Genomic DNA, 16,198 nt, shown 5'->3' on the forward strand with positions numbered 1-16,198 from the left:
TCCTTTATCTCAATAATCTCACTGAATTGAGAGACAAGACTGGCAGGATACTTGCAAAATAATCTGACATTCTGCTGTCAACACCTGAACAGGTAAGGTAAACACAGCCTCAAGGTCAAAGGCTGAAAAATAATCTTACAGGAAAACAATTCCCTTAAAAAGGGGGTGGTAACAAAAGAGAGTGCCCTGACACAGAGGCAGGGTGGGATGGGGGATGGGGGGGTGGGAGGGATACTGGGATTGGTGGGGGTGGAGAATGGGCACCGGTGGTGGGATTGGTACTCAATCATTGCATAACTGAAACCCAAGCACAACAACTTGTAAGTCTACAACTGTACCTCATAGTGTTTCACTAATAAAAAAAATTTTTTAAATAAATAAATAAAAGTAAAAAAATAAAAAGGGGGTGGTAGGCATCCTTTTAGACAACAGACTTAAAATTTTTAAAAGCCATAAGAGACAGGAATGGCAGGATCTATAAATCAAGAACTCACATACCTAAACATATTTTCTCTTTACATAGTTTGGTTGAATCAAAATATGTAAAAGAACTGTTAATACAATATAATGGAAACTGTAACATCCCTCTTTCACAGCTGGATCTTTCACATCTAGGAAAAACTCAACAAGGAAACAATAGGAAGAAATGGAAGACAAATATAAAGGGAACTTCAACATCCCCAAAAGCCAAAAACTGAGCAAACATTCTTCTCCACTGCTCATGAGACATCTTCCTATCTAGACCTCATACTGGGTCACAGAACATATCTCAATAAAATAAATAATAAAGAATCATATCAATTATTTTCTCAGATGACAAGGCTTTGAAAATAGAAATTAACCATAAACATCAATTGGGGGGGATTCAAACGCCAGAAAATTAAGCAATTTATTACTGAAGAAACAGTTGGTGAAAGAGCAAATCAAAAGATTCCTAGAAACAACCAAAAATGAAAATATGAGTTACCAGAGCATATGGGACACGGCAAAAGCCATGTTAAGGGGAAAGTTCATAGCAACACAATCATGCATTACGAAAGGACCCCACGAATAAACCAGCAGCATAGCTTCAGCAGCTCAAAAGAAAAAAAAAAGACAGAAGGAACCCAAAGCAAGCAGAAGGAAGAAAATAAATAAAACTTATGGCAGAAATTAATGAAATGGAAACTAAAAAAAATTTTTTTTTATTTTTTGGGTCATACCCGGCGATGCACAGGAGTTACTCCTGGTCCATGCACTCAGGAATCACTCCTGGCGGTGCTTGGGGGACCATATGGGATGCTGGGAATCGAACCTGGGTCGGCCGCATGCAAGACAAACACCCTACCCGCTGTGCTATTGCTCCAGCCCCTAAAATTTTTTTAAAAATTCAGAAGATCAATGAAACCTAAGAGTTGATTTTTTGACAGAATGAATAAGATTAGCAAACCATTAGCAAGACTCACAAATAAAGAAAAAGAGAAACCCTAGTAAACTGAGTAAGTAATGAAAGGAAGACATCACAAAAATCAGCACAGAAATTCAAAGGATCATAGGGATTATTTTGAAAAAATGCCACAAAACTGTAAAACCTAGAATAAAACGATATATTTTTTGACTCAATCAAGAGGAAACAGAGCCCCTGAACAATCACTATCAAGGGAATAGAAATGGTAACCAAAGCTCTTAGTCGAAACAAAAGCACAAAGGAATTTACTGCTGAGTTTTCTTAACTATTAGAGAAGACCTACTCCAAATCATTTCCAGATTCTTTCAAAAGGTTGAAGAAACAGGAATGCCACCAAACAGTTTTTATGAAGCAAATATTCTGATTCTCAAAGTAGATAAAAACATCCCACCAAAAGAAAACTATCGACCTGATCCTTTAAAGGTAGGGCGAGTAGTAAACCCTGAGCACTGCCAGGTCTATCCCCACCCCCCAATCAGAGAAACCATAGACCTACATGCTTGTTAAATATATATACAAAGATTCTCAGCAAAATATTAGCAAGCCAAATTCAACAAAATATCATACACCATTACCAAGTAGAATTCATCCTGGGGAACGCAAGAATGATTTAATATATGCAAGTCAATATATAATACAACAATACAAAGGAAATTAAAATCATATGATTTTCTCATTAGACACAGAAAAAGCATTTGTCAAGATCCAAAATTCATTCATGATAAAAAAAAATCCTCTGAATAAAATAGAGGTTGAAGGAACTTTTCTTAACATATTAACAAGCCCGTGCAAAAACATACTCCATGGTGAAAACAACGGAAGCTTCCCTATAAGAGCAAGCATGGCACGTTTTAGGGATAGTGATAAAAATGGAGACAAGGGTGAAGGGAAAGTAACAATGGTGGTGGGATTGGTGTTGGAACATTGAACGCCTGTAACAAATCATCATAAAGCATCTTCACTTAATCACTTAATCCCCGTTATTCATCGATTTACTCGAGTGGGTGCCAGTAACATCTCCATTCATTCCGGTTGCGTGCTAGCGTAGCCCAATGGTATCTGTTCGTTCTAGGAATTAGTAATGGCTCTAGTCCAGCGGTTGTCTGTAAACCTCATTACGTGTCCAGCCCATCTGATTTTTGATGTCTTGGCAAATGAGATAGCGTCCCTGATTCTTGAGCGTTGACGAAGATCAGAACTCCGGATTCTATCTCTCATTTGAGTGAATCGAGATATTCCAAGCATAGCTCTTTCGATTCCTCTTTGAGAGACCCGAATAGCGTTCTCATCCTGTTTGCGTAGGGCCCAGGTCTCTGAGGCATATGTTAATGCAGGAAGAACAATGGAATCAAAGAGATGTGCTCATAGCTGGAGGTTCTTTGTCCTTTTAGTTATTTCTTCAATGTTCTTGAAGGCATTCCAAGCCGCTCTCTTCCTCCTGCACAACTCAGGTGCCAGGTCATTCATCATGTTGATTTCTCGACCTAGGTATATGTAACTGTTGCATTCGGAGATGGTGGTTCCGTTGAGAGCGAATGGAGCGTCAGGAACAAGGCTGTTTCTCATAAACATTGTCTTCGTAAGATTCAGCTGTAGTCCGACCTTTCCACATTCACGGTTAAAGTCGTTCAGCATTTGTGCCGCTTGGCTGATGTTTGGTGTTATTAGAACGATGTCATCAGCAATGCAGAGGTGGTGTAGTTGCCGACCATCTATCTTCACTCCCATATATATATAATAAATAATTATGTATATATAAATAAACCATAGTATTTAAATAAAGTGTGGGGGGATAAAAAATATCAAGCACAAAACAAGGTTTCCCATTCTCACATTCTCACCACTATTATTTAATATAGCATTGGAAGTTGCAGCCATATTAGGCAAGAAAGACATATTAGTCAATTCGGCAAGAAAGATATATTAAGGGCTACAGATAGGAGAAGAAGACGTCAAACTCTCAGATGACATACTCTACCTAGAAAACCTTGAACTCTAAAACAACAGAAGTGTAAGGTAAAATGGAAGCCTATAGAATCAACGCATAAATATCAGTGGAGATTTCCCCACAGAGAACCCAAACACCAATTAAGGCCTTGGCTCTCAATAAAGTGGGATCTGTAACTAAGATCTGTCCCCCACACTACATCAGAAAAATAAATTTACCTTCTCAAGAAAAAGGAAAACAAAATCTGCCTAGGGAGGCCGGAAATATAAGACAGCAGGAAGGGTGCTTAACCTGCAGATGGCCCACGAGGTTTGATCCCTGACACCCCACAATGCTCCCCTAAGCCCCTCAAGGAGTAATGCCTGAGGAGATAGTTGAGAGGAAGTCCTAATCCCTGCTGGATGTAGCACAAACATCCCCTCCAACCACCTCCATCCACCCTCTCCCTCTCCAGAACCCCCAACTAAAAAGAAGTATCCTAGCTAGGCTCTGGGATGGAGGGAAATTCTCCCTCAGGGATTTATAATCACTAGCATACAGGAAGGTTTAAGACTTGAATTCAGGGTGGAAGAGATAGTGCAGGGATAAAGCACTTGCATTGCAAGAAGTTGAACAAAATTTGTACCCATAATTTGATCCCTGTCACTGCAAATGGACCCTGAGCACCACCAAGAGTAATTCTTGATCACAGAGCAAATAAAATGCCTTGAGAATAGTCAGGTATATCCCTGCCCCACCCCCCAAAAACTCAAATTTACACTACTCCTGAAAACTAACAAAGCGGTCTCAAAGCAGAAAGCTCCCAGGCAACTATACAGGAGTTAAGGAAGAAAGAAGCATGAGAATTAAGTTTTCAACCAAATTAACATGTGCTCATTAGCTCACAACCCAAAGTATTAAAAAGAAAATAAATAAGCCACATAAAGTACGAGCTAGCAGAAAGAGAAAGGAATAGATTTAGACTCTCAATTCTTTATAGAATGAAATTATTATAATATATATCAAATGTATAAATAAAAATAGAATTAAAGATATGAGAAAGGAATGGGTTTTATAAAAAAAAGACATACTTGGAAAAGAATAATAAAATAACTTCTATAATTAGATAACTAAATACAGATAAAGAGAAAACATAGAGTTCAGAGCCAAAAATATATTCAAATACATTGATAGGAGGGTAAATGCTGTTGGGATCGGGAGTTCCCTAGCCCTGGGAGGCACGGAGAGACCAGATAGACACAATTCCTGCAGGAGTAAAAACGGGGTTTATTTAGACCAGCATGCTGGGGCTCCGCAGCATACCCCAAAAATGGGCAGTGGCTGAGAGCCCCAAACTTCTTCAAAGGGGATCTCATATAGGCCTTCACTGGCCGTTACAGCAAAGCCCGCGCATTTCATAGCCAATAGATTTGTAACAACATATACTTTCTTGGGCTGGAGCGATAGCACAGCGGGTAGGGCATTCGCCTTACACGCGGCCAACATGGCCGACCCGAGTTCGATTCCTCCGCCCCCTCGGAGAGCCCGGCAAGCTACCGAGAGTATTCGATATGCCAGACACAGTAACAACAAAGTCTCCAATGGAGACGTTACTGGGCCCGCTCGAGCAAATCGATGATCAACGGGAGGGCCTTTACCTTTTACCTTTATATACTTTCTTAACCAATCCATTTAAAAGTACTTCACTCCTTAGCCTATAGATTCAAAGATCAGCATTTACGTACATCAATTGTCAGCACAAGCAAGGTTATAGCCGGAATCATTAAGCCTTAGGTAATCCCCCTTGACCATCCACATTTTGAGTTACCCAAGTCTGCAGGGTGCTTTAGTGAGACAATACACTCCAGGAAAGGGCAATTTCCCCCAACCACCCACATCCTCCAGACACAGTAACAACAAAGTCTCCAATGGAGACGTTACTGGGCCCGCTCGAGCAAATCGACGATCAACGGGAGGGCCTTTACCTTTACCTTTTACCCACATCCTGAGTTATCCTTTACCCAAATCTGCAGGGTGCTTTACTGAGACAATACATTTCAGGAACAGTAAATACACCTGAATCCTGTCACACTTGGTTTAGAAAGAAGTTATGCCCTGTTCACTTTCCAAGTCCCCTCTCCCCCAGGTGCAAAGCAGCCAAGCAGTTTTACAGAAAGCAATGTTGCAAGTTAGCTAAAGTACACAAAAATTTGATGCCCTAATATGGATTCTTTCATTCCCCACTTCTTTTAATGAGCATCTCTAATCCTAGAGATCGTGAGGGGATCGGGGCCTTATTCAAGGACCCGTGGTTAAGAGCAGCTTCCCTCAGTGGGTAGAGTCCGGTATTGTTGCCCAGAATTAGGAGGATCTTCAAGACTCAAACCAATTCTCCCAGGCTTCTCCGACGTCGTTCAAGGCCTTCCCGTAGCTTGGCTATAGAGTCTCTGACAACCTCAGTGTGGTCTGCGTAGAAACAGCATCCCTCCACCAGATCAGAGCAAAGCCCTCTGTTCTTGAGGAACAACAGGTCGAAGGTCGAGTCCTCTCAGGTTTTGGGAGACTATCTTGAACAGGGATGTGAGAGATTTCTCAATGAGGTCTTAAAAAGAGTTAAAGCAACAGAAACCAAAGCAACATAATGCCATACCCATCTCTATCATTAAAACAATGAAAAGGATTAACTCTACAAACAGGTTTGGTTGATAATATGACTTCCTGTGTCCAGATTTTTCTAATGGACACAGAAACACCAAGCCATTCTCTGGCTTTCTCAGTACAGATTGGAAAAGCTTCTGCCCATACACTGAAGCTATCAGTGAGAACCAACAGATATTTATACCTTGAACATATGAACATTTGATCATTTGTATAAGGTCAAGCTGCCAATTCACCTCTAAGTTCCTTGATGCTGAACAGGTGTTAGGAAAGGAGGCTCAGGATTTCCACTAGGTTCATTAATGGCACAGAAAGCACAGTTCTGAATTACTTCTATCTTACTTGCTGTTCAGTTCCTCCCTATGGAAGATGGTTCTCACTAGTGTTAAAACATAACACTTTAATAATATTCCATTGCATTGGTCCAGGAGTTGTTAATCCCATAATGCAACAGAAATTAAGACCTGATAATATTCTTGTTCTCTCCAAATGACTGTTCACAGAAAATGAGATGCATAAAGTATAGAAAGAAAATTCACAATATTTTAGAACTAGATATTAATCTACTCTAATTTAACCAGTTTAGATGCCTTTCTCGACACTTTGGCCAATTCAGACCGGGGGAAAGCAATTCTGCACTTTGAGATGAGCTTCACCCTAGTAAAGCTCTGGCTTTCAATGCTCGGATCAGACTAGTGACAGCATGTATAACATTGAGTCCCTTCACAGATTAGGCTGTTTTACCTACAGACAGTAAACTAAGTTTTATCTAAATTTCCCCAAAGGGGGTACCTTTTAGATCAAGATTAGAATACATTTATTCAATCACCTCTGTAGAATTAGAATCTGATTCTTACAAAAAGCAAGTTACAGAAAGTTATGGTTTTCTCTCCACCTTCATTTTAAAACGTTGCAAGATAGTTTAACAAACCTGACTTGTTATTTTGCATAAACACAGTAAGATTAGAGAACTCTCCATTTGGGATACCCAATTATTTACTGAGAAGTCCTGGGAATCAGCTAAAGACAGGAAACACAACAATAGTGGCATTAATCTTATCTGGCACGTCAGAGCTACCCAGGCCCGGCCAGAAGATGTCCTGGGATGAACTGTATGGATGGCCTCGAGCCTTCGGGTTGTGGCTTTGGTCCTCGTTTTCCACAGAGATGTCCTGGCAGAAAGGAATCCATCCCATCCCTTCTTCAGGGCTTGGAGAAATCCTGGTTTCCAGGTTTTTCCTTGACGCTGAGAGTAGGCCCAGACTGAGTTAGTCATTGCAGAGTCCTAGATTCCTCATTCTCCATAGCAGTGATGGTTTCCAGTCTTTTCTCGAGCCAGCCTGCCTCTAGGGTCACCCTGAGGTTTGTAGGGTACTTGAAACAGTACCTGTTAAATCCCTGCTCCTGTCATTTAGACAGATCCCCTGACTGTTTCCCTGGAAGAGGGCTTTGGGGTCCCATGGCTGGTTTTTCCTATCTGCATGAGGGGTAGACCCTATTACAGAGAGGAAAGACTTATCTGGATTTATGCAAACCAACATAGTGCCATGAAACATCAAAAAACATACTGAAGGTACAAAAGAAGAGAAAAGCAAGTATTTCACTTTACTCACAGAGATGTAATACACCTGTTTGCTGTGGGTCCTAGTCAGAGAAGCTAAAATCTGTAGAGATAAAGCATACCATTTAACATGTTTTTTTTTTAGATATAGGGAATTTTTAATTACCACAATTAAGAAAAAGATATAAGGTCACTGCCAACTAATCTCATCAGGCTAAGAAACAACCTAAGGAGACAGTGATATCCTCAATCTTTAGATATATTAATATAGCCGGTTCTATAAATCTGAATAGAAAACTATTCTCCCACAGGTTTGAGATGGCCATCTCCATCCCTTGGAAAGGTGAATGTGACGAATTAAGTTCAATCATATCTTTGGAAAGGGACAGTGATTGCACTTGCTGACCTGGAATTATCATTAATTCAAAAAAACTGATCATACTCATTTAAAACACAAGCCAATCTTATTTAAATAAGGGCTGCCCAACAAAAATACGCTATGGGTCACTCATGATCTGAATTCTGGTGAACGAGATGGATTTAAATATGGTACACATAAAAAAGTCATGAGACATTTGTTTTGTAATAAATAAGGCGGTGCCAACTATTACTCATTAGTAGCTTTTTTGAGGTAAGCTATCAACTCTGCCCGCTCGGTCTTCTTCTTAATGCCAGTGAAGATCATTTTTGTTCCAGGGATGTACTTCTTGGGATTCTCCAAATACTCCATCAGCGTGTCCTCATTCCAGGTGATGCCTTTGTTCTTGTTGGCATCGGTGTAAGAGAATCCAGCGGCCTGCCCCGTCTTCCGCCCAAACAGACCATGGAGATTGGGCCCCGTCTTGTGCTTGCCTCCCTTCTCCACGGTATGGCACTGAGCGCACTTCTGGACAAAAATCTTCTTGCCCTTCTCAATATCACCCATCTTTGAATCTCGCTTTCGTCTCACGTGACACAGAGAGTCCGCTCCGCGAGTCCGACGTCCGGCTCTTTAAGTCCAAGGACACGCCGGCCCGCTCCTATGTCTTAACATGATTTTTTTTTTTTCAACTCAATGACTAACATGTATTTGCACTAAATTCACAGGGCATTTTATATCCTATGTTTTATGAACATTTAGGCTACTTCTTTTTTTTTTTCCCTTTATTTTATTTTATTTTTTTTAAAGTTGTAGATTTACAATTTTTTGTGCTTTGGTTTCAATTATACAATGATCAGATACCCATCCCTCCACCAGTGCCCATTTTCCACCACCATGGATAATATCCCTCCCACCCCCATCCCCCCATCCCCCCTGTCTCTGTGGCAGGGAAATCCCCTGTGTTCTCTCTCTCCTTTTGGGTGTTGTGGTCTGCAAAAGAGGCATTGAGTGGCAAACATGTTCAGTCCATAGTCTACTTTCGACATGCATCTCCCCTCCTGGGAGGATCCTCCAAATATCCTTTATTTGGTGCTCCCTTCTCTATCTGAACTGCCCTTTCCTCTAGGATACCCGGCTGGCCTCTAAGTTATGGAGTAATCCTCCTGGTGCTGATCTCAGCTATTCTTGGGTATTAATCTCATACTTTGTTACTTTATATCCCCCAGATGAATGCAATCTTTCTATGTCTATCCCTCTCTTTCTGACTCATTTCGCTTAGCATGATACTTTCCATATTGTACCACTTGTATGTAAATTTCATGACTTCATCTTTTCTAAGAGCTACATAGTACTCCATTGTGTAGATGTACCAAAGTTTCTTTAACCAGTCATCTGTTCTTGGGCATTCAGGTTTCTTCCAGTTTCTGGCTATTGTAAAGAGTGCTGCAATGAACAAACAAGTGCAGATGTCACTTCGACTATACATTTTTGCCTCTCTGGGATATATTCCCAGGAGTGGTATTGCTGGGTCAAATGGGAGCTCAATTTCTAATTTTTTGAGAATCGTCCATACTGTTTTCCAGAAGGGCTGAACCAGTGGACATTCCCACCAACAGTGAAGGAGTGTCCCTTTCTCGCCACATCCACGCCAGCATCGGTTGCTTTTGTTCTTTTGAATGTGGGCCAGTCTCTGAGGTGTGAGATGGTATCTCATTGTGGTTTTGATCTGCATCTCCCTGATGATTAATGATGTAGAGCATTTTCTCATGTGCTTTTTTGCCATTCGGATTTCTTCTTTGAGAAAGTTTCTGTTCATTTCATTGCCCCATTTTTGGATGGGGTTGGATGTTTTCTTCTTGTGGAGTTTAACCAGTATTTTGTATATCCTGGATATCAACCCCTTGTCAGATGTGTATTCGGTGAATATCCTTTCCCATTCTGTAGACTGTCTTTGTATTTTGGTCACTGTTTCTTTGGAGGTGCAGAAGCTTCTTAGTTTAAGATAGTCCCATTTATCTATCTCTGTTTTCACTTGCTCGGCCAGTGGCGTGGCATCCTTGAAGATACCATTAGCTTCAATGTCATGGAGGGTTTTGCCAACTTTATCTTCAATGTACCTTATGGTTTCTGGTCTGATGTTGAGGTCTTTAATCCATTTTGATCTTACTTTTGTACATGGTGTTAGGCAGAGTTCTGAGCCTATTTTTTTGCATGTAGCCGTCCAGTGATGCCAACACAATTTATTAAAGAGGCTTTCCTTACTCCACTTCACATTACTTGCACCTTTATCAAAGATTAGATGAGCATATGATTGAGGAGAGATGTCAGTGTATTCAACCCTGTTCCATTGGTCTGCAGTTCTGCCTTTGTTCCAGTACCATGCTGTTTTAATTATTACTGCTTTGTAGTACAGTTTGAAGTTCGGGAGGTTGATTCCTCCCATTTTCTTTTTCCCAAGAATTGCTTTAGCTATTCGTGGGGGCTTATTGTTCCATATAAATTTCAAGAGTGTTTGCTCCATTTCTTTGAAGAATGTCATGGGTATCCTTATAGGGATTGCATTGAATTTATACAATGCTTTTGGTAGTATTGCCATTTTGACAATGTTAAGTCTCCCGACCCATGAGCAGGGGATATCTTTCCATTTCCTCATGTCCTCTTTTATTTCCTGAAGTAGCGTTTTGTAGTTTTCTTTGTACAGGTCCTTTACTTCCTTAGTTAAGCTGATTCCTAGGTACTTGATTTTCTGGGGCACAATTGTGAATGGGATTGTTTTTTTCATGTTGCTTTCTTCTCTCTCACTGTTTGCGTATAGGAAAGCCATGGACTTTTGGGTATTGATTTTATAACCTGCAACTTTACTATACGAGTCTATTGTTTCTAGGAGTTTTTTGGTGGAAGTTATTGGGTTCTCTAAGTAGAGTATCATATCATCTGCGAATAGTGAGAGCTTGATTTCTTCCTTTCCTACCTGAATGCCCTTAATATCTTTTTCCTGCCTAATCGCTATTGCAAGTACTTCCAGTACTATATTGAACAGCAGTGGAGAGAGTGGGCATCCCTGTCTCGTCCCTGATCTTAGAGGGAAGGCTCTCAGTTTTTCCCCATTGAGGATGATGCTTGCTGTAGGCTTGTGGTAGATGGCTTTAATTATTTAACATGTTTTTAATCCCATGTCAAAACCCTTGATTTCCTGCAACTTTTGAAAAATTCAATGATCTTAAGAGCACTGTAACAGGAGTCCAGATAATCCATCAATCATCTTTTCCATAGATCTTACCACAAAGGTGCTAGAAGAATTCTGCATGTGATTTAAAGCGTTTCTTATAACAGTTTGACCAATTCCTTTTCTTTAGAACAACCTCAAACCTTCTACACATTCCTTTACATACATTCTGTAACTTTCATTCATTTAAAAATCAACTTCACTTTAACAGAATTCCTTTCCTTTCTTCCCACTGACGATATCTCCATCCATTATCTTTCTGACTTATGACATACATCTATAGTAGTACAATGTACAATGTGATCTCCCAAATTTAGACACAAGTTACCAACCATCTCACTTGACAAAACTGTACTCTGCAGTACTATTTCAAAAGCATTAGATCAGTTCCATAGATATTCAAAATGCCTTAAATGCTCACAATTAAAGCTTTTACAAGGTATATCCACTGGGCAAAAGATCACTTTACATTAGAAATTAACCAGGAGACATCTTAAAATTCTGATTTACAGGAAAACACAAATACAAAAAGATTAAAACACTCATAGATTATCATGAAACAGAAAGCATTTCACACTTAGGTACAAAGTTCTCAGGTCAGGGCCAGGTTCATACCTGGAGACAAAGCTTGGCATAAAATAAAATTATCAAAATAATAGCATGCACTTTCAAGCACTAGACAAGCAATGCTATGGCTTCAAATTGTCAGGCTGACATCTGAGACTAATTCAATACAACTTATTGCTAAGTAGCCCTAGAAATTTTAGTTACCAAGAGTCTCAGAGATCAGATAGAGCACTGGTAGGACAAACTTTGCAACCAATTTTATAACTCTAGAAACTCATATTTTAAAATAAACATGAACCTGTTTTTATGCACCACATTCTTTCAACTCACAAGATTTTCTAGGTCAAATATTCTAATCCAATGCAGATAAAAATATATACATTGATATAACAGCATAAAACCCTTGAACCACCAATTAATATAAAACATGATAAAACCTTTGGCTTAATTTCAATAGTTCTTGTACCTTATTTAAAATCATGAGCTTTCTACAACAGGTACTTTTAACAATTCCACAAGAATACAAACATGCTTTCAGACACAGAAAAAGCCCTTTGTTTTTTTACCAAACTTTGATATTAGCATAAGAAAATACTTGAATTGCTGTGTAAACACAAAAAGGATGGCAACAATCTATCTTTCCCACCGCCCCTATTAGGTAGTTTCCCCCACTCCAGGGAGGTGGATGGCGATGGGCAGGAGAAGGAAGCAAATGAGGCCAAGCTAGTTGGTCTTAGCAGCAGTTTATTACATGGAAGAGATGTATGTCATGGAGGCCCCAGGATCTCTCAAGCACGTGCTCCTTTGTTCTCTCAGCTTCTGTCCTCAGCCCCATCTTCCCAGGTTCTCTGATGCACGTGTCTCCCCAGAGAGCCCTGAAATCTCCCTTATATAGATCATAGTACCTCTGCAATATAGTGGTGCCATCAAAAGGAGTTACAGAAAGAACCTTGAGGCAACAAAATGTACATTGTTTCTTTACATCTGCAGGCCAGTAATTTTGGCCTGGGGAAAGAAGATACAAAACCAAACTGAAACCTTTCACAAGCACTTTCACAAGCTACAAGCACTTGGGCTTGCCTCCCAAAGACCAGTCTGCTAGAGCTTGGAATCTACATCCCAAAAGATCAGGCCTGGCTAGATCTGCATATCTAAGAACTGCTAGGTTTCTGTGAGAAAAGGGAACTGCCTCTTACAGATTTTTCATAAATGTTAGCTGAGGCTTGTAAGATAAGTTCTTGCTTTCTCTAAACTCTTATTTCACTTTAGTTTTAGGATCTAATTCCGCAGCTCTTCCTGGACAGTATAGATTCTTAAGTTCAAAAGAATTACAACTCTTAATAACCATTAATGTTCTTCCAATAAGAAATTTAGATTGAGAATTCTGCTTTCTCTGTAGGTAACTTTCTGATAAGAAATCTTCGTTTAAACCTTGCCTAGCAAGTTCCAGAAACAACTACACTTCTTAAATCCCTGAGTTGCATATCACTCACTGACTTCTCTAGAATCCTACTTCTGAGTTCAACCTGGTTCCAGCACTCGAGTGTTCCACACAGACAGACAGACAAACAGACAATGAACTGTCTAAAAACACGTACATGTGCACCACTCACTGACTTCTCTAGAATTCCTACTTCTGATTTCAACCTGGTTCCAGCACAACCTGTTCCACACAGACAGACAGACAGACAGACAATGAACTTACTAAAAACACGTGCATGTGCACACATCTGCAGTTGATCGATCTATCTGATACTTCAAAAAATGGCAGGGAGAAAACTGATGGGTTGAGAAAGGAAGGAGCAGTCCCCAGGGCAAACACTGCTCCCCGTTTCCCAGCCTGACCAGCCAGTCTCCTGTTTGTTAAAAATGGGTCAAGAAAGCGCTTTTATTGATATAAGCCGGCAAAATAAACTATGACAAAGTTGTTGAAAGCTAAGGTGGTCAGATGTTATATGTTACCATATTTTGGTCAAGGCTAGTTCTGAGGCAGGGAGCTAGTATCATAATCTTGCATTTTCCTGCCTCTTCTGCTTTGATAATCCTATTTCTTTTGTTACCTGCAAAGATCTGACTGCAAAATGATCTGGTAATGCAAACCAATACCATTTTAAAAACATATTTTCAGGGCTTATTAAAAATTGAAACTAATTTTATGTCTCTTACAGTGTATAATAAATAAGAAACTCAGAAAAAAGAAAATAATAGAAGAAAATATACCTTTTTACCTGGAAAATAATAACCCAATAAAACTGGTATCCCTTTTGTAACGTGAACAAAATAAAAAGAATAAAAAAATAAAAATAAAAAGAATAAAAACCTTAAAAGGAACAAATGGCCAATATGGTACAATAATTCAACATCTGCATTCCCAGGGACCTGGTTGTTAAAATGGGTCATCTAATGTCTTTTCAGTTACAGTCAAGGTCTCAAAGCTGGGAAAAATAATTTTAATATTCTATACTTTACAGAAGAGGCAGTTCTTAGTAGACGAGGCAACACTTAGACCATTTCCTGCCCTGAGTTACAGAAGAGAAGCTTGCTGACTAATAAGAGATCTGGGAAAGAGAAGGGTAAGGAACATAGAAAGAACTCCTTGGACACCTCTACCAATGTAGTCTAAATTAGAGGACAGAGGGGCTGGATCATCCCTGAGGCAAGGTCCTGGTGAGCAATGCTGCGCCAATAGGAGGGGGTCTGGGAGGAAACGCTTAGAAAAAGGATTTCACAGAATGAGCAAGAGCACCCATTTCCCATGGGACACACTGGACCTCTTGGAATAGAATCATCCTTATTTGTCTTGAAAAGGACACTTGCAAGGGAACCCAAATAAGCAGAGTGAAGTAGAAGCACATGGCAGGCAAGAAAGGCGAGAGATTAGTTCAAGGCATCAAGTGAAAATTTGTTTTGTTTTGTTTTGGGGTCATACCCAGCAGTGCTCAGGACTCAGTCCTTGGCTCTGTGCACAGTGATCACTCCTGGCTTCTCTCCTGGCAGGTTTGGGGGACAATATAGGATGCCAGAGATTGAGCACAGGTTGACCACATACAAGACAAGCACCCTACCTGCTCAGGCCCCTCAAGTGAAAACCTTTTAGAGATACTGTACTATGTGTCAAGCCTCAAAAAATGACAGGAAAGGAGCCTTTGTTTTACTCTCCTGAGATAGGTAAGACTCAATTAACTTAATACATAGTGATGTTGAGGAGGATGCTTTATCCTGTAGGGATTGAAGGCCATGGACATGAAAAGACTTAAGTTCAAATTTTCCGTAATCAGAGAGGGTGGTTATGCTCAGAATAGGTATTATGGGGTTAGATGGTATTATAGGTATTATGGGGGACAGAGCCCAGTTAGACCACATTAGTTACTAAATTTAAAATGATCCCTAAGTGCCTAAACTAGAATGCAGTAGTAGATATGGGAATGAGGAAACAATACAAGCAGAACTTAGTAAGAGACAACATCTGGCTAAACTGTAACACTGATCAGATCAAGTAAGTAGGCATAGGAGGTGTCAGTGGTCAGTCCACTTTCCCAGTTTCCTAAAGGAAAGGTAATGAAAACCATGAGGATGGACAATTGTGGTAGAGGGAAGGAAGAGCAGTGAACTGCTTGGGAGCCCAAGTGAAGATCGCATTAGGTGAAGATATTAGTCTGCATATTGTAATATTAGTAAGGATATTAGTAAGATATTAGTAAGGATATTGGCAAGCTACCTGTGGCGTATTCGATATGCCAAAAACAGTAACAATAACAGGTCTCATTCCCCTGACCCTGAAAGAGCCTCTAATACAGCAGCATCAGGAAAGACAAGTAAGGAGAGGCTGCTAAAATCTCAGGGCTGGGATGAAGAGAGACATTACTGGTGTCTGCTCGAGTAAATCGATGAACAACAGAATGACAGTGATACAGTGATAAAGTGATTAGTAAGATAAATCCTGAGTACAACCGTGGGCTTGTGCAGTTTAAATCATATATTTTAAAGCTGACAATATCCCACAAAAGCTAGGGTGTAGGACTAAAAGACAGTTCCAAGTGGTAGAGCATATGCCTAGCATGCATGAATCCATGAGGTTGAGCCCTAGAACCCCATTCTATCAGAGGGTGCAGCCCTAATGGCCCCCACAAGTAATGTCAGAAGTGGCCCCTATTAATTTTTTTAAATTATAAATGCAAAATTACATTCAGACTGCAAATTCACATTTTAACTTTATAACTTGGTATTTCACTGATTAAAGTGCAATAAAAGCGTGCATACCTCATTGAGAGTCAGCATATCTTCCACTTTGGTAGCACCTTTATCAGACAAGGAAATTAGCACAGTTTTTGCAATCTCCTTCAGAACAGTGTCGATATGCATTTCACACAAGTCATTGATCTACCAATAGAAAAATGTGAATGAAAACTCCTCTTTCATCTAAATTTAGAGAGCTAACTCTGGCATCCCAT

The 16,198-nt window shown here is 40.0% G+C and overlaps 2 protein-coding genes across 2 annotated transcripts in view; both read right to left on the bottom strand.

Moving 5' to 3' along the window:
* DNAH8 (dynein axonemal heavy chain 8) overlaps window positions 1–16,198 on the bottom strand; it is a 438,788-nt gene that overhangs the window by 302,938 nt on the left and 119,652 nt on the right. The window contains 1 exon segment of the mRNA XM_056137311.1: window positions 16,008–16,127. Coding sequence (XP_055993286.1) covers window positions 16,008–16,127 — 120 coding nt within the window.
* LOC130044684 (cytochrome c, somatic-like) lies at window positions 8,144–8,612 on the bottom strand. The gene has a single exon (XM_056137313.1). It carries the CDS (start codon window positions 8,516–8,518, stop codon window positions 8,201–8,203), a length of 318 nt encoding a protein of 105 aa, XP_055993288.1. The 5' UTR covers window positions 8,519–8,612; the 3' UTR covers window positions 8,144–8,200.

The sequence above is a fragment of the Sorex fumeus genome, unplaced genomic scaffold (genome assembly GCF_029834395.1).
Source record: "Sorex fumeus unplaced genomic scaffold, SorFum_2.1 ptg000123l, whole genome shotgun sequence".
Taxonomy (NCBI): domain Eukaryota; kingdom Metazoa; phylum Chordata; class Mammalia; order Eulipotyphla; family Soricidae; genus Sorex; species Sorex fumeus.

What these genes read in the sequence shown, in the direction of transcription:
- LOC130044684 (XM_056137313.1), bottom strand. Translation starts at nt 8,518, where the DNA reads ATGGGTGATATTGAGAAGGGCAAGAAGATTTTTGTCCAGAAGTGCGCT.